The following is a 19,491-nucleotide window of genomic DNA, read 5'->3' on the forward strand; positions in this document are numbered from 1 at the left end:
GGACTGTCCAGTACATGTAGGTGAATAGACCGTAATGAGGGTCACGTGAAAAATCCATGTATGACCAGGAGGGCGTCATCCATGTCCGAGGAGCAGAGGTATCACTGTAAGAAAAGCGCTGAACACCAGATTATATTCAGGAGCGGTGGTGAGAGGATGGTGTACGGCAGAGGAGGGGTTAATATGAGGGTGCTGGGTGATCTGCAGCAGTGGAGGGGTTAATAAGAGCATGTTGGGTGATGTGCAGCAGGGAAGTGGTTAATATGATGCTGGGTGATGTACAGCAGGGGAGGGGTTAATATGATGCTGGGTGATGTACAGCAGGGGAGGGGTTAATAGGATGCTGGGTGATGTACAGCAGGGGAGGGGTTAATATGAAGATGCTGGGTGATGTACAGCAGGGAAGGGGTTAATATGATGCTGGGTGATGTACAGCAGGGGAGGGGTTAATATGAAGATGCTGGGTGATGTACAGCAGGGGAGGGGTTAATATGATGCTGGGTGATGTACAGCAGGGGAGGGGTTAATATGAGGATGCTTGGTGATGTGCAGCAGGGGAGGTGTTATATGAGGATGCTTGGTGATGTACAGCAGGGAAGGGGTTAATATGAGGATGCTGGGTGATGTACAGCAGGGGAGGGGTTAATATGAGGATGCTGGGTAATGTACAGCAGGGGAGGGGTTAATAGGATGCTGGGTGAAGAGGTGCAGCAGGGAAGGGGTTAATAAGAGACTGCTGAATGATGTACAGCAGGGGAGGGGTTAATAGGATGTTGGGTTATGTACAGCAGGGAAGGGGTTAATAGGATTTTGGGTGATGTACAGCAGGGGAGGGGTTAATATGAGGATGTTGAGTGATGTACAGCAGTGAAGGGGTTAATATGGGGATGCTGGATGAAGATGTGCAGCAGGGAAGGGGTTAACAAGAAGATGCTGAATTTTGTACAGCAGCGGAGGGGTTAATAAGAGGATGCTGGGTGACAGACAGCAAGAGAGGAGTTAATAGGGTGCTTCTTGATGTATAGCAGAGAAGGGGTTAATAAGTGGTTGCTTATTATGTACATCAGTGGAGGGGTTAACAAGAAGATGCTGAATGATGTCCACCAGTGGACGGCGTAGTGGTGCAGGATTCTGTACTTACATTACTGGGAGCTGTGTTAACGCTCGTGTCCGGCAGGGGGCAGCGGGTTGCAGAGCTTTCAGTTCCATGACGCGTGCGTGCCACACTGGAACGCATATCCGGAGGTGTAGAGCGGATCTACCAGTAGAAATGGCAGGTTGCTTAGCCTCACCCACCGGAAGTGCTCAGAGCAGTATGGCGGCTGCACAGTGAAGAGCGGACATGTGTTGGTCTGCAGCTTGGAATTTGAGGTGAGTGACCGTCGAGATACAGGGCACCGTGTCCGTCTGTATTACTGGCGGGTGTCCGCTGGAGCTGACTCCCGGGCGCCCTCTGGTGGCGGGGGGCGGCCTCGCTTCCTGTGTGTGACGTGAGGGAGACACATGGATCTGGGCGCATATGTGGGGGCTGTGAGGGACGATCTGTTATTTCACTGATACCAATTTTAAGTGAGTGCGACTTTTTGATCACTTTATAAAAAAATTATTGGGTAGGTGAAGTGACAAAAAAATGGCAAATTGGCTTTTTTCCTTTTTTTTTTTCCTCGCTACGCCATTTTCCGTATGCCATTAATATAGTAATATTTTAATAGTATGGGCAGATTCGCACGCTGCGATGCCCATGACGTTTCTTTTTTATTGGTTAAGGCCTCATGCACACGACCATTGTTTTGGTCTGTATCCGAGCCGCAGTTTTGGCGGCTCGGATGCGCACCCATCTTGAATAGGCAGTTATATCAATGGCTGTCAATGCGGACCGCAGAACGCACAATGGTCGTGTGCACGTAGCCTTAGTATTTTTATTTTAAGGAAAGGGGGTGATTTGAACTTTTAGGTTTGTTTTTATTTTATTTTTATATTTATAAAAACTTTTTCTTACTTTTTTTAAAGTCCCCTCGGGTGACAATAACTGTCAGTCATTTGATTGCCCATAGTATTCAGTGATGCCTAAATAACCATCATTGAAGGCTTCATTTGCACTATATCAATACAAGGCTGCCACCTAGTGGCCTGGATTGATATATACATCTAATTGACTCTGAAGCCGACTTGAGGCGTCGGTCAATTAGATCGAGGTAACGGGTCCCCCGATCTCAGCCGGGGAACGCTGTTACCAGACCGGAAGCGCGTCACTTTCAGTACCAGTCTGCGCAGATGCCGTGGTCACATTTGACCACGGCATCTGAAAGGTAAGATGTATGCGATCAGCCTTATGGCTGATCGCATACATGTGCCGCGGGTCTCTTTAAAATAGCAGAGACAGGGTTTCTGCTATTTTAAAGAGACCCGCGGCACATGTATGCGATCAGCCATAAGGCTGATCGCATACATCTTACCTTTCAGATGCGGGTGCCGTTTTTAGGGATCGGACCCGTGACGTAGCTGTCCTTAAGGGGTTAAAGTGCAGAAACTATAGAAATTTGGACACTGAAACCCAGAAGGGCACCAACGAAAACCACTACTTGTCCTGCAGAAAATACCCTCAGTTATGGCTGCCCCATAATCTCGAGCTCTGTACAATATTAGAATGTATTGGCTCCGATGAGCCGGTTATTACTTTGCGAAGTCTCGCGGTACTTTGGGTAATAACTTCATAAATTGGTTTCTACTGTAAAAAAAAAAAAAAACATTTGCAGAACTTGGGTTTGGTTCCGAGGTACCGCCACCATCTCTGTGCCATACATTTCAGGAACCTGAGCTTGATGAAGGGCGTCCTCCCAGGTCTGCCCGAAACATCGTGGTTACTCCCAAATGTGGATACCTTGTTTGGCATTACTCCAATAAACGGACATCTCCTAATTGCGTCTGATCCGAGCGCCGTCATTGGGAGTAACTCTATGTCTGTGTTAAGGGTGGAGCCCCAGAACCGCCGAGCGCGGACATTGTTGCGGCCAGAATAATTCTCCGGCCGGAGTCGGCAGTTGTGAAAAACAGAGGATTAAAGATATAAAAGTAAGTCAAGTGTTTAATCTGCAGAATCCCACGCCTGGCATCCAGCTGAAAAGGACAGTTAGGGTCTACTCTCCCAGCCGTGCTGATTGGCTGACAGTCCTGTGTCTCTTCCAGCTGGAGGCCACCAATCTCTCTAAGCTGGACAGTGGGGGATCTCAGCAGCCACTAATTTAACTCTTTATATTCCTCTTAAATTTATAAGCAAGTACAGTTGTGGGTAAAATGTAAATGCGCCCTAGTTATTGTAGCTGCGGGTCACATAGAAGATATGCTATTGCTGGCCGTTAGATGCACAGGTCTGTCCGAACGCCGTTCACACTCCGCACAACACTTCACGTTTTCTTTTAACAATTTGTTTTGCTCGATAGATCGTCTTCTCAGTTGTCCCAATTCGCCCTCATTTCTTCCGTTTTAAAGGATTTGTCCAGTTCCTTGGACCCCTGCAGAGTGTCGTACCTGTAGAATAAGTCATGCTCCCCTCCCCCCACTGCTCTAGTCTACAGGGTGGCCCACGAAAAACCAGCCGCCTCCAATATCTCCAAATCAAACGGCCTAATAGTAAATCTTGTCCGTAGCCACCAATCAGAGCTCGGCTTTCATTCTTTCCGAGCCCTGTAGGACCTGAAAGCTGAGCTCTGATTGGTTGCTATGGGCAACTAAGACTGATTTATTATTCAGTGTGATAAAAGTGGCCTATTGTGTCAGAAAGGTGGTGAATAGTGATTGTGGAAGGCGCTGTGCGAAGCAGATCGATTTAAGGAAACACGAGAGACCTTTGCCGACAAGTCCCCAGGAACGGAACCACCAGCGAAACGTCGTATTCGGAGTCTGGTTCACAAATGGCGTCAAACGTGAAGCAACCGAGGCCTCCATCCATCAGGACGGCTGAAGTTGTGCATGAAATCCAGCAGCGGAGCAAGTGTCCCCCCCCCCCCAAAAAATCATCTCGAAGACTGTCTCAGCAAGTCGGTGTATCAGGAACGACGTATCAGCGAGAGCTGAAATCTCCGAACCGGAAACCGCACCGAGTAACGTGTCTGCAGGAACTGAAAGAGCCACGGAAATTACTGGACTTGGTCGCTGACTTTGGTTGCTAACAGACGTTTGGACCCTTTGCTGGACTTCATGACGGTTTCATCTATCAGGTCAAGTAAATTCCCAGAATACGAGGTACTGGTCCGCTGAAAATCCTCATCTTGCGTGCGAAACATCACTTGGAACCGAACCAGAGTTCGGGAAATGGCTTTCTATAGTACAAATTAATTTATGAAGTTATTACCCGAAGTCTCACGAAGCAATAACTTCGGCTCATCGGAGCCAATACATTCTAATACTGTACGGAGCTCGAAGCTACAAAGTTTTTTGCGAATCGACTTCGTTTTTTTTTATCCGAAGTCGATTCTCTCATCCCTAATCACAAACGCCATCCGCAGCATCGCAAGCCGTATCAGCCGCCATGACACTTGCACTTTTACTTTGCTGTTAAAGTCTATGGATTTTCAGCATGCTATTCCACTATAGAATATCTGCAGCTCATCCCACCCGTGCTAAGCAATAAAGCAATGACCTGTACATAGGCCCACTGTAAACCTGCGAATCATGCTCTGTGTGATGTCGCGGGGGGGGGGGCGCGGATGATGCTCTCTGTGATGTCGCGGGGGGGGCGCGGATGATGCTCTCTGTGATGTCGCGGGGGGGGGCGCGGATGATGCTCTCTGCGATGTCGCGGGGGGGGGCGCGGATGATGCTCTCTGCGATGTCGCGGGGGGGGCGCGGATGATGCTCTCTGCGATGTCGCGGGGGGGCGCGGATGATGCTCTCTGCGATGTCGCGGGGGGGGCGCGGATGATGCTCTCTGCGATGTCGCGGGGGGGGCGCGGATGATGCTCTCTGCGATGTCGCGGGGGGGGCGCGGATGATGCTCTCTGCGATGTCGCGGGGGGGGCGCGGATGATGCTCTCTGCGATGTCGCGGGGGGGGCGCGGATGATGCTCTCTGCGATGTCGCGGGGGGGGGGCGCGGATGATGCTCTCTGCGATGTCGCGGGGGGGGCGCGGATGATGCTCTCTGCGATGTCGCGGGGGGGGCGCGGATGATGCTCTCTGCGATGTCGCGGGGGGGGGGCGCGGATGATGCTCTCTGCGATGTCGCGGGGGGGGGGCGCGGATGATGCTCTCTGCGATGTCGCGGCGCTGAGAGCAACCTCCATTACTCCATGTGTTCTGAAACTACAACTCCCAGAATCCTTCTGTCACTTTTATGGGAGTGACCAGAACAGCCAGCAGGAGTGCATGCTGGGAGTTGTTGTTGAGTGCCGACATTTCCCTGCTTATGTCATAGTACGTGATGATAATGATGATTATTCCACTTATGTCATAAAAGGATAATCCACAAAACGGGCAAAATGCAGAAAGTGTCGGCCCAGGACAAATGTAGACGATTAAGTCACAGTATGGATCCTCTTGACGTGGAAATGCGCCGACGTTTTCACTCACAATTGTGGCATAAAGTTTAGCCAACTAATAGGTGGTATAAACACACAGTGGGCAGATTTACTGATAAAGTGCAATTTTTATACAGCGTTTGCATCATTATCATCCAGCCTCAGACAATTTGATAAATCTTGTGCAAAATTTTAAAGTTTACAATGTCAAAAAATGAGATTTTATTAGTTAATGTTCCCCAGTGTGTGTGACTTGTACCCAGTGTGACTGAGCCATGTCCTTGATCAGGAGAACAGACTGCTAATGGGTCCGTTACATTTATAACTGTATGTTACATTTTTCAGATGGAGAGAAAAAGAAAACTCAAAGGTGGAGCAGAAAGACTGCGTGAAAGGAAAAAACTGCTGCTGGCCTCAGACGCGGAAACCTGAACCGAGCTGAGCGACCTGTTTAAAGGTAGTGGACCTTCCCCAGCTCAGCGGCCGCCAATAAAAGACAAGCATATCCAAAAAGAGAATGAGATCTGAAGTTTATCCGCACCTCAAGCAATGGCACGGACAATAAGAGTCAAGAAGAGACTGAGCTCTCCAGTATAACCTATACATGCAGAGAAGAACTAGAAGAGAATGAGCGCTGCAGTATAACCTATACATGCAGAGAAGAACTAGAAGAGAATGAGCGCTGCAGTATAACCTATACATGCAGAGAAGAACTAGAAGAGAATGAGCGCTGCAGTATAACCTATACATGCAGAGAAGAACTAGAAGAGAATGAGCGCTGCAGTATAACCTATACATGCAGAGAAGAACTAGAAGAGAATGAGCGCTGCAGTATAACCTATACATGCAGAGAAGAACTAGAAGAGAATGAGCGCTGCAGTATAACCTATACATGCAGAGAAGAACTAGAAGAGAATGAGCGCTGCAGTATAACCTATACATGCAGAGAAGAACTAGAAGAGAATGAGCGCTGCAGTATAACCTATACATGCAGAGAAGAACTAGAAGAGAATGAGCGCTTGAGTGTAGAACGACCTATTATAACCTACACATGCAGAGAAGAAAGACCAGAAGACACTGAGAGCTCCAGTGTAGACACCACCACAAGTGGTAGGGCACAACCAGAATTATCTGAAGTAAGATCAGCTAAATGGCGGACAAGCAAAGCCATTGATATTTTTGTTAGGCCAAAGAAAAACGAGCAAGCTTTTTTCTTTGACGTAATGAAAGACTGGACGCACACCGCCCAACGCATCAACGAGCACGAGACCAGCAAACACAATAATGCTTGTGCAGAGATTCATATGCAAGCCTTAAAGCAGGAAGGCATTGGTTTTTCAGAGCAACAGGAGAAGAAAAGAGGAAATTGAACATAACCTCAACCACCATTTCCATGACTGCTCTGTTATCAGACTGGTTGGCAGACGAGGACTGCGCTACGGGGCATCTGATGCTGCATACACTTTGTGCGATTCACTGCTGGACCAGGAGAACTTTTTAGAATTTCTTATACTTCTCAGCAACTACGATACAGGGTTGAAGAGTCATTTGGAAAATGTCAACAGGCGCATGAATCGGGAAGTACTGGTCATGAAAGTCCGTTGACATTCTTCTCAAAAACCACTATAACCAATGTCCTCCAAGTGATTGCATTCTTAATTAAGTCCATTGCTGATGAAGTAGGAGAGGCTGGCATGTTCTCTGTGCAGCTGGACGCGACGCAAGATATTTCAGCGAAGGACCAATGTTCTGTCATAATTCGGTACGTGGACAAATTGAAAGGCGCCCAGGAGCGACTACTCGCTGTTGTCAGTGGTGCGGATTTAACGAGTAGAGGGTCCCTTGAACTTCTGAAGCAAACACTGAGGACTAACGACTTGGACATCGGTCATGCAAGGCATCTACAATAGGTTCTCGGCTTGGCTCAGCGACAAGTCCCCAGAACGTGTTCACGTGTGGTGTTATGACCATGCAATAAACCTTTTGGATTTTGGACGTGACTCGATCACCTATTGCTGCAGCCTCACTCTTCTATCTCTCTTAAAGATGGTTGCAGTTTTTTTAAGGGAATCTTTTATGAAGGAGAGTGCAATGACTATCAACACCACAGGCTGCAAACCATTTGTGAAACACATTGGTGGTCAGAAGACGTAATACTGACTAAAGTATTCGGTTCATTCGACGACCCGAGCAGTTCTTTATATGTTGATGTGGTTCTGTCCCTCGACACCATTGAAGTATCTGAAAAAGACTCTTCTGACTTAAGAGCCAAGGCTAGAAGCTACAAGGAAGGACTTCTACAATATCTATCTGCGCATCTTCATGTTGACGGCAGCCTTGTCGAAATATCTGCAAACAGTAGGGATCGATCTGCTAAAAGCGCATCAGATGGCCATGAGTACATTGGAGCAGTTGGAGAAAATAAAAAGGGGCGTTGAGGAGGTTGATAATTTTGTTGAATGGGCGACGGAGGAATTTGATAAGCGAAGCCTCACACGTGATATCGTCATCGAAGACGTCTTTCCAGTGAAAGTAGTGAGGAAAAGGATTCCCAGAGAAGCTTCTTCCGAAGAAGCGACCGCCGACGCATTTAAAGACTTTGCAGTCGGTGTGCATAACAGGGTATTGGACACAGCCGTAGAGAGTCTAAATGCAAGGTTTGAGAAGAATGAGATGTTGTATTGTAATCTGGCTTGGATGTCTCCTGCACGCTTTAGAGAGATAAAGACTTCGTTGCCTCGTGATGCACTTCAAAAGCTGGGTGAATTACTCGCCACGTTTGAGGGGAACGTAACGAATGAACAGCTCCGATCAGAGCTTGTGAGCTTGGCTAATAACTGGGACAGGCTGAAGAGATCTCTGCCCGAGGAATACCTACAGGAGAACGAGGAGGAGCTGGAGCACAATGAGAAGAAGTCTGTGCGCAGACTATGTCGGAACTGCAGTGTGCGTTTTATCTGTCGCTGGAACGCTACAACTTGTTCACGGAGGCGTACCAGAACATGGGTATAGCCTACAGGTACCTGCTGACTCTGCCGACAACATGGCATGTGAAGAAAGTACTTCAGTACTCCAAATGAGCAAGAGCAGGTTGTGGAGCACGTGGAAGCGTTTCTTCTCATGGCTGCTGAAAAAGACGTTCTACAACGAATAGAGCCAGATGTGATTATGGCGAACGTAGCCTTAAAAAGTACACAGCTACACAACGAACTGTACCCGAAATAGAACCGCAATTAAACCTGAAACCTAATTACATGAAAAACCGTGTGGTTACTTATCTCCACCGATCTGCTGCTCCGGTCTCTTCCGCTCTGCACGACTTGTCCCAGCTCAACATGCCATTTGGCCACTCTCGGCCCTTAGTGGTGACCTGCTTCAGTCTGCGATTGGCTGAGCTGGGCTTTCTGGTGTGTTAAACTGGGACAGGAAGTGCAGAGCAGCAGCTGGGGATCGGTGGATTGGAGTAGTGATTCTTATTTTTTACATCTTCTGGACTTTAATTTATTTACATCCTTTTAAAGAGTACCCACCCCCCTCCCCTGACACGTCTGTTTTATTATTGTATTCACCATGAATTAACAGTTCTGAAGCCTCTTTTCTCCACTCTTGTGTTGTGCTGGTGTTCTATTATTCCTGCTAGAAATTACAAATAAACTGCCATTTACTGGCTGGTCTGATAGGACACGATCAAACTGTGCAGAGGCACCCACTCCCCCCCTTGTAGTTGATGTATTCATGTCGGAGTAATACGAGAAATGGCGCACCAGAGGGGTAGAAGAGCAGATGCTCCAGAATTGTTCTATTAAAGGGAATATAAGCGTTTGCCGGAACAGACACGTCCTGAGGAAGAGACTGGTACATGTTGAAGCGCCACTTTTTTCATCAGGCGGAGCAGTCAAGAAAATCTTAACTTTTCCTGTTCCTCCTTCTGCACAATAAGAGTGAAGGGAGCCCCTCATGTTGTGCATGCGGTCCTATCTGCAGGCAGCATGTGATAGTGCTGGAGGAGCTGAGCTGACTGCTGTATAGATTTATGGGAAACTATTCAATATAACTTGAGTTTTATTGAAATCTCTGCTTTTTCTATACTTAGCACCGCCCACTGGACTCCTATCAGGGATCGACAGTTCTGTGTGTACAGTCTGAGCGAAGGCTGCCGACCACTGAGGAGCGCCCACTGGACTTCTATCTGGGATCGGCAGTTCTGTGTGTACAGTCAGTGGGAAGGCTGCCGACCACTGAGGAGCGCCCACTGGACTCCTATCAGGGATCGACAGTTCTCTGTGTGTACAGTCAGAGCGAAGGCTGCCGACCACTGAGGAGCGCCCACTGGACTCCTATCAGGGATCGACAGTTCTCTGTGTGTACAGTCAGAGCGAAGGCTGCCGACCACTGAGGGAAGGCTGCCGACCACTGGACTGCTAAGCACTGAAAGTGCTTTAAATGGCTAAAATAAAAGTTTTTACTGAATCTCTTCCTATAAAACTATATAGGCCTCAGCTCCTCATGCTCTATAACCTGCTGCCTGCAGATAGGACTATGTTATTACCATGTGATATTCATTGACTTTGATGTTCGGAGACATTACTGTTTTCCTTAGTCATTGTCTAGCTTTTCTTCTGAAAATTTTCCCCCCATCCAGGTGTACCTGTGGGGAGGTCCCAGCTGCTTTGTTCAGTGATCTTCTGGTCCCTTTCTGTCAACTTCCGCAGGAACAGGGTTCACGTGCGCCTCCGTCAGTGACTCAACGTACCCTAGCAGCAACCTGACAACTGGGGACATCTCGGCACTGAGGCCAGTCATTGGCTGCAGTGGTGCAGATGACCCCCACCTGTGCAAAAGTTAACTGACCGGGACTGGAAGAAAGCCAGGGAGCCTGAAATGATCAGCGAGTAGCAGATGAGTAGGGCTTTTCCCACAGGTACAGTTGGCTAGGATACAATAAAAAAAATATTAATAATCTAGACAAGCCCTTTAATTATATATTATGTTAAAACTTTACAAGTTGTGTTCTTCTTGGTCTTTTATAATTGTGTGAATAGTACACTGGTTACTATGCTGGGTGGGTTGGGGTCGGTTTAAAGGGCAATTTTTTTACTTTACTGCAAAATCATTTAAAAAAACCTTGCGAGTTGTCGTCTGTTGAAATATTGAAGCTAGTGTGTAATACAGTGTATTGAAGGCATGCAAGAAAAATACAATGTATATGGGCATAGTTACATAAAGCCTGTGGCTTTGCACCATTTGCATGCCACCCCTCAGAATGAATGGAGAGCAATCCGTTTAGGATGCATCAGTTCAGTCCCTCTTAAGTTTTTTGGGCCGGAGAAAATACCGCAGCATGCTGCAGTTTTCTCTCCGGCCAAAAATCCTGAACACTTGCCGGAATGCTGAATCCAGCATTCATTTCCATTGAAATGCAATAATGCCGGATCTGGCTCCAAGTGTTCCGGCAAAACGGATGCGGTTTTGCCGTCTATGCACGCGCAGACCTTTTACAAAATGAGAAAAAAAACGAATACCTGATCCGTTTTTCCAGATGACAACCGGAAAGACTGATCCGGCTTCGCAATGCATTTGTGAGACGGATCTGGATCCATCTCACAAATGCATCCGTTTGCTTCCCGATTGCTGCATCCGGCAGGCAGTATCGGCGACGAAACTGCCTGCCAGAATCCTCTGCCGCAAGTGTGAAAGTTCCCTTAAGGGGTATGGCTTCAGATGCTTTGTGTTGTGACAAGATTCTGATGCAAAGTAAGCCAACTAATAGCTGGTGTAAAGTTAGACAGGTGTCTGGCCATTGACAAAATTTGTCATCTACCCCGTACTGTGATGAATTTGGTGCATCTTTTACACAGTGTAACTATGACATCTACATTTTAGACAGGATCAGTTAATCTGCCCCTTTGTGTTTTTTAGTTACTCCTAATTTTGCATTTGGTCATACACAAGATAATTAGATGCTGTTGGGATTTCTTTGTGCAGGTTGTTCTAGTGGTGATAGATAATCAGTTCTCACCTCTCCTGTCCTTATACTATATCCAGTGATGAGCAGGGTGTTCTAGCGGTGATAGATAATTGGATGATTTTACTAATTTATGACGTAAAGTCATGATTTTATTAAAGACACGGAGGCGAGTATTGCTATATCTTCCTTTACTACAAAACTACAGCAGCAAAGAAAAAACTTAAGAGATTAGCATATCTCTATGGTAACAAACCCCTCCCACATGGTCCTCTATATATAGTCTCTGTCACAGGAAACCCTCCTCTTTCTTGGCGGATGCCACTCCAACTCTTCAGGAACCTTGGAAAACAGAATTCGAGAAACCGGAGGAACTGGAACTGCGATGCTGTAACTGGAAACTAGGAACGTAGATCATATGTAATCCAGCCAATAAAGATGATTAAGTCACACTGGAAGAAAGAACAGAAACAGGAAATCGCATAGAGGGGATACTAGTCTCCTTTAAAATAAAATATGTATGCAAAGCAGTAAACAACATGATAAATAGTAAGCATAAAGTAATCAATACAAAAGCAAAATAGTAAGATAAATATATTAATGTGACAAGGGAGGGAAATAAGAAAATGAGGGGGGGGGGGCGCAATACTCGCCTCCGTGTCTTTAATAAAATCATGACTTTACGTCATAAATTTGTAAAATCATCCAATTTTATTTCAAGCCACGGAGGCTCCTATTGCGAGTTTAAAGCTGTCCAATAACAGAAGAAAATACATGTTGAGTAGGACGAAAGTAAAATTCTCTGAAAGTTGATACCCTGGACCAGTCTGCAATTTTCATAACGTCTTCCAGACGAGCACCTGCTGCCATCATAGAAGTGGAAGACGCGCTCCGAGTAGAATGAGCAGTGAATACGGAAGTGTCAACGCCTGCCAAAGACATGAGCCATTTCACCCACCTGGCCAAAGTCGTGGTGGAGACCGGGGCGAACGGATGGCGATAACAAAGGAACAATTGAGGGACCTCGTTGGAACGATGAGATAAGGTTCGAGACTCATATTCCCGTAAACAAGAGAGCGGGAACCGCCGGAAAACAAGGAATAGAAACGGAGCGAATCTGGGTCTTAGTTCGACGAGAAATGTCAAAAGTGACTCCTTCAGGAGAGAAAAATCTGGCGTCATAATCTAAAGCTCTCACGTCAAACTCTCTTGCAAGAGATAAGACAGAACAAAGTGACTAGCTTAGCCGACAATTGACGTAATGAAAGTTCGGAGTTGGAAGGCCAGGAAGAGAAGAAATTTAAAACCAAAGAAACGTCCCATGTGGCAGAAAAACATGGTCTGGGAGGACGGGACATCCTGGAACCCTTGAGTAAGCGACAGACCAATGGGTGTTGTCCAGCTGGACGGCCTTCGAAACCCTGGTGAAAAAAGGAAATGGCGGATCTGAAAAGATTTATAGTCCGATAGGCCTTGCCATCCTCGAATAGGGAAGTAAGAAAACTCAAGATGTCCACTACAGGGGCCGAAACGGGATCCAGACTCCGGTCCACGCACCAACTAGACCAAGATCTCCAGGCTGCTTTATAAACCCGTCTAGTGCTGGGAGCCCAAGACTCCTCCAGTAATCTCCAAGTTGCTTCCGAAAGGTCGCGGCCTTCGTGGGAACGCCTGATACTCTGCAAGCTAGTAGTCGAAGAGAACCCTCCAGAAGAAGAGGGTGTTGAACGTCTCCCGGACCTAAGAGAAGATCTGGACAATCTGGCAAGAGAAAAGGAGGAAGGATGAGAAGCTCCAAAAGGTTGGGAAACCACGACTGAGTGGTCCAGAACGGAACAATCAAGATGATCTCTGCTGATTGGAAACGAACTTGACTCAGGGTTCTCGGGATCATTGAGAACGGCGGAAACGCGTAGTGGAGGTCTTCGGACCAGTCCTGAAGGAATGCGTCCACAGCTTCCGGGTCCGGGCACCAACTGAAGAATCTCGGTAGTTTGTTCAAACGGGAAGCAAAGAGGTTGATGTAAACAGGACCCCAGACTGAGGAGATGGCAGAGAACACCTGCGAGTTTAATCTCCAATCGCTGGCATCCCTGAGATAGCGTGAGCTCCAGTCCGCCTGAACGTTGTGTAATCCTGGAATATATTCCGCCACCACTGTAAGTTCCCGGCTCAGACAGAAAGACCAGAATTCCCTGGCCAAATGAGAAGGCATGGGAGAATGTGTACCGCCCATGGCATTGACATAACGGACAGCGGAGACGTTGTCCATGCGTAGTCGAATGCAAGTTCTGATCATGTCTTTCGCAAAACTGCGAATGGCGAATGAGCCCGCCAGGAGCTCCAAAGCATTGATGTGCAGAGGAGATTCCTCCATCGACCAAGGACCTCCGGTAGAAATGCCTTCGCAGTGGGCCCCCCAGCCGAGGAGGCTGGCATCGGAATTTACTGTAAAATCCGGACGAGGACCGCAAATCGCCTTCCCATTCCAGGCTTGGAGATTGCAGATCCACCAACGGATTTCGTCCCGAGTTTCGTCGTCTAGACAAATAAGATCCGCGTAGGTGGCTCCCCTGTGTAAATGGGCCGTCTTCAGGCGTTGAAGGGCCCTGTAATGTAATGGGGCTGGAAAAACGGCCTGGATGGAGGAGGATAGGAGGCCGATGATCCGAGCCAGATGTCGAAGGGAAATTTGTGGTATTTCCAGTGTTCTGCGTAATTCCTTGCGAATCTCCTTGATCTTTGTTGTCGGAAGACTGAGGGTTTCTGCTACTGAATTCACAGAAAACCCTAGGAATTCCATTGTCCGTGCTGGGGTCAAAACGGACTTGTCGTAATTGATGAGGAATCCTAACCCGGTTAACAGGTTCGAAGTGAGTTCCAGATGTGATAGAAGGGTATGTCTGTCCTGGGCCAACAAAAGGATGTCGTCCAGGTAGATAATTAGTCGAATTCCTCGACTGCGAAGCCATGCTACTACCGGCCGCATGAGTTTGGTGAAACACCATGGAGCCGACGAGAGGCCGAAGGGGAGGCAAGTGAAGCGCCAAGTTTCTCCCTTCCACAGAAACCGAAGTAGGTCTCTGGAGGATTCTTCTACTGGGACAGTGAGGTATGCGTCCTTTAGGTCGAGTTTTACCATCCAATCCCCTTTTAGTAGAAGATCCCTGAGAAAATGGATGCCCTCCATCTTGAAGTGTCGATACCGTACAAAACTGTTTAGGGGGCGCAGGTTAATGACTGGACGCATTTGGCCGCCCTTCTTGTGCACCAGAAAGATAGTGCTCAGGACACCCCCAGGGAAATTTGGTGCACGTTCGATCGCTTCCTTTCTGAGCAGGTCCATCAGCTCCCTGTCTATATGAAATAGGGTGTCTGATGGGGTTATCATAGGGTGGGGAGACTTGGAAGACTTACCAACTCTATTTGGAAACCAAGAATTGTGGAGAGCACCCAAGTGTCCGTGGTGATGGTGGACCAAAGACGAGAAAAATGCCGGAGTCTGCCCCCTACACAAATTGGAGAAGAAAGAAGTGGAGGTACACTTACCGAAAGGGCGACGGGAGCTGGAGCCTCCACGGAAGCCTCTACGATTGGGAGCACCTCATGATGGGAAGAAACCCGATGGTTGTTTGGAATCCTGGAATGAGGATCTTTCAGAGAAGGAGCGGTGGTTGTAGGAACCTCGACCCGAGCCCCGGGTCTGGAATGAGGAGCGGCCGGACAGACGGCCCCTGGAACTGCCGGCCCTGTGTGAAAAACGAGGATGGAAAACCCTCCTCATAGAGGATTGGGCCTTGTCAAGGGTCGTAAATGCTCCAGCATATTTGCTCATATCTTTTATAAATGAGTCGCCAAAAAGGAGACCTTGTGCCTCACTACCTGCTTCGGATAGGGCCTGATTAGATAATTTTGGCTTGATCTTAAATAAGATCGCCTTACGTCTCTCGATTTGAAAGGGAAGTGTTAACATTCCCGGCTATACAAATGGCACGTTGTGTCCAACCACGGAGGACCTCAGGGTCCACAAACTCATTAGCCGCTCTAGCGGTCTCGGCCAATTCGAAAATCTTGGCTAGGGGCCCAAAGACGTCCAGGAGCTTGTCCTGGCACGCCCGAAGAGCAGAATCTAGGCCTCTCCTAGGATTCCAGCCAGTTTTGGAAAGAAATTGGACCATCTTAGGGTCTACTGCTGGTGTATCGCAAACTTTGTTTGCTATTAAAGGCCGCGGGCATTCGGCTTTGAGCTTTTTACGTGCCTCCTTACTGAGAGGGCAGCGGACTCTGGATTCCAGATATTGGGCTACATGATTCAGCAGTAGCCATTCAGCCGATCTTGGATGGTGTAGTGAGTCGGGGTCAAATAATGGCTCCCCAGAGGGGTCGGTCAAAGGGCCCGATGAACCTGATGCAGCTTGAGAAGTAGACGGTCCTGCCGCTGTAGCGGAACTATTAATGGGCCGAGCAGATGGGGAGTCAGACAGGTCTGCATCTGCGAATTCCTCATCCTCGAACCTAACCTCCTCGTAGTCGGAACCAATTTCGGATCCTGAATCTGACTCTAGTTGTGCTCTGGCACATTTCCAGCTCCTCGCCTTTTCTGCCTGGCGGGAATAGGCTCTTTTGCGCGATTCTGGCGCGCTATCATGGGTGGCTTTGGACACACCAATCAATTCGGTTCTGGAGGTTGGATGGGAAGCAGTACCTGATTGGGTGTCAACCCTGGGTGGGGGAGGTTGAACTATGAGTGCATCAGCAATTGACCTGGATAGGGAATGGGACATGGATCCCATTGCCGCCATAATAGCCTCTGACACAGAGCGTTGTAGGATATCCACATGGGAAGGTTCTAACATTAAAGGGGCTCCACTAAATGTAGGAGCTGTAGCAGGGGAGTGAAATTCTACCTCAGAATCCTCTGCCATAGACTGTTTAGATGGGGTATGAGCCATAATAGCCTATGTAGGATACAGTATAAATGAATAATTAATGGTCACTATTATAAACTATAAAGTATGGGGTAGCTGAAAGAAAAGGCACACAAATAAACGGGGTGAGTTACCCCACAAGACGCAGAGCAGTTCTATCTGAAGCGATGCAGGGAATAAATTCACCTCAGAAAAAAGAGGGGGCGTGGCTTAGTGGAAACGCGCGCTCAAAGGAAAGATAAGTGACAGTTGATAAAATGGCCGCCGAGAAGTGAACCAAATGGAAGACGGAAACCCTGTCAGGTACGGCGAAAGTGGAAGTGCGGTTGCGGGGTAATATCTGAGAGCCGATAGAAGAGTAAGACAATAGGGAAGCAGTATGAAGAAAAACCTAATGGGCGCAATGTAGATTAAAAAAATTTAAACTACCTGGGCAAAATAAACCAGAGAAAAACAATAAACTGACAGAAATTAAGTTAGTGAATAAAGAAGAGTGCGCCCTGTAATGGAAAGAAATATATATATCTACTATGCATAACATTAGAAAAAATGACACAGTGAAGTACTTAGCTGTGGCAGCAGCAAAGAAAGAGGAGGGTTTCCTGTGACAGACTATATATAGGGGACCATGTGGGAGGGGTTTGTTACCATGGAGATATGCTAATCTCAAGTTTTTTTCTTTGCTGCTGTGGTTTTGTAGTAAAGGAAGATATAGCAATAGGAGCCTCCGTGGCTTGAAATAAAATCAGTTCTCATCTCTCCTGTCCTTATACGATACACAGTAATAAGTAGGGTGTTCTAGTGGTGACAGATAATCAGTTCTCACCTCTCCTGTGTTCTCTCCTGTCCTTATACTATAACCAGTGATAAGCAGGGTGTTCTAGTGGTGATAGATAATCAGTTCTCATCTCTCCTGTGTTCTCTCCTGTCCTTATACTATAACCAGTGATAAGCAGGGTGTTCTAGTGGTGATAGATAATCAGTTCTCATCTCTCCTGTGTTCTCTCCTGTCCTTATACCATACACAGTGATAAGCAGGGTGTTCTAGTGGTGCATTGGTTGACCTCTCGTGTCCTCCTTTTGGGTGGGGCTCGTTGGTTGACTTGACTTAGGATGTCTTTGGGTGGAATTGTTCACTGGGGATGACATGTCCAGTGCGACAGCCACGTTAGTGCTAAATTTGGGAGAAGGGGGGGTTCTGCTGTAATTTCTTGGGAAGTCATTAGGTTTGTTTAGATGGGCTTCATGTGGAGATCTGTCTATCTGTGCCTACTGAGGTCAGTGTATTTTGACACCTGAATAACTCATTGATTTGTTACACTTAGAGCCTCGACACTCGATTATGGAAAACTACAAGAAGGTGAGGGTGGAAGACAAACCCATGGAGATGCCTTTTGCTGCCCTTCCCCCAGATATTATCGAGATGAAGGTAAAAGATGGCAGCAAGATCCGGAACCTGATGAGTTTTGCTATAGGCAAGATGGAGAGTGAGAGTGTGCGGCAGATATTGTTTAGTGGTACTGGGAAAGCCCTCAGCAAGACTATAACCTGCGTGGAGATCATGAAACGAAGGGTGAAGGATCTTCACCAGATCACAAAGATCCTTTATAGACCAACTGAAGAGATCTGGGAGCCAATCGTGCCTGAGGTGGGGTTAGATCCCCTCACTGTGAAAAGGAACAGTCCCTCGATCTGTGTTCTTCTCAGTAAGGACCCTTTAGATACTACAGAGCCAGGGTACCAAGCTCCAGGCGACTATGACTCCATGTGGATCCAGGAACTTAAAGTGGAGTCTAAAGGGCCAAAGAGGAGGAAACCAGGGTTGGGTCGAGGAGCATCAATTGGAAGAAAACAGCCGAGACCTCCTGGAGGACGTGGAGAGACCCCCAAGAAGGCATAGACTGACCTGAGCTATCAACGGAGGATCAGTGCAGGACCTTCCTGTCTACAGTCATCATTAAAGGGGTTGACCCATCTCGCACACCGGTGACATATCGCTAGGATATGCCACCAATCTCAAATATTTCTAGAACGGGGCCCGCAAAGTAAATGAGGTCACACCGCACAAACCTGGCCACCCGCCATTCACTTATATGGAAGTGACGAAAATAGCCAAGAGGTGGCTCTCCCTTCACTCCTATGGGAGTTCTGGAAATAGACGGGCAAACTTGCTCCCCTCTTTTTGAAGCTCTCACAGAAGTGGATAGCATTCAGTGTGCGTTTGCCTTCGATTTGGGGGCCCTGTTCTAGAGATAGGTGGCATATCCTAGTGATATGCCACCAATGTGTGAGATGAGCCAACCCCTTTAAGGACATATGCTTCAATGATCTGTGCCCAAAGGTTCAGTGGTCAAGATGACCTGCAATCCTAAATTATTTTAAAGGGGTTGTCCCCAATAATTGATCGCTAGAACAGGGGCCGTGTTCCTTGTTTGCATGGAGTGGTAGACGCACAGCTCTATGTTGCTGAATGGAGCGGCAGGACGCTTCATTCAAAGTGGGGCCCACAGGCCCCCATTCTTGTGACTGGTGGGCCCCAGCAATCAGACCACCGTCAGTCAGACCTCCTTTAAATTGTGAAAAAGGAGATAACGTGTAATGGTGCAAACCCCCTTCAATGGAAGCTGAAGATTTCCTGACCGGTTATAAAATGTTGTTGCCAATGTTCTGTTCTGTGTGGTTCTTGGTTGGGATAAGACGAGGAGTGATCGGCGTTAGAAGCCGAGGCTCCTTCCCTAATAAATGTGAGTACGTTTGCAGCAGCCATTGCTGATATGTCTGTTCTCATCAAGACTCCTTGGTTGAGTCCCTTCTTGCAGGGAAGAGTAAAGATGGCTGCTCCTTCTCAGACTCCAGCCGCTGATTGACAGGCTTCTCACTATTACTGTGCATACCGAAAAACCTGTCAGTCAGCGCCTGAAGCCCACATGTCATGAAGTCCGTGTCGCATCCACATTTTTTGTGCACCCTTTTGGGGGCATTTATCAAAACGTGCGTAAAGGAAAATTGGCTTAGTCGCCCATAGCAATCTGATTCCAGAGCTCCTTTAAAAGTTGGAATCTGGTTGCGATGGGCAACTAAGC

The 19,491-nt window shown here is 47.6% G+C and overlaps 1 protein-coding gene across 1 annotated transcript; it reads left to right on the forward strand.

Moving 5' to 3' along the window:
• The first annotated feature begins 1,308 nt into the window (after positions 1–1,308).
• LOC122925191 (ribonuclease P protein subunit p25-like protein) lies at positions 1,309–19,076 on the forward strand. The gene is made up of 2 exons (XM_044276707.1): positions 1,309–1,371; positions 17,734–19,076. The coding sequence occupies exon 2, from the start codon at positions 17,751–17,753 to the stop codon at positions 18,306–18,308; it is 558 nt and encodes a 185-aa protein (XP_044132642.1). The 5' UTR covers positions 1,309–1,371; positions 17,734–17,750; the 3' UTR covers positions 18,309–19,076.
• The last annotated feature ends 415 nt before the right edge of the window (positions 19,077–19,491 follow it).

Source organism: Bufo gargarizans, chromosome 1 (genome assembly GCF_014858855.1).
Source record: "Bufo gargarizans isolate SCDJY-AF-19 chromosome 1, ASM1485885v1, whole genome shotgun sequence".
In the NCBI taxonomy this organism is placed as follows: Eukaryota; Metazoa; Chordata; class Amphibia; order Anura; family Bufonidae; genus Bufo; species Bufo gargarizans.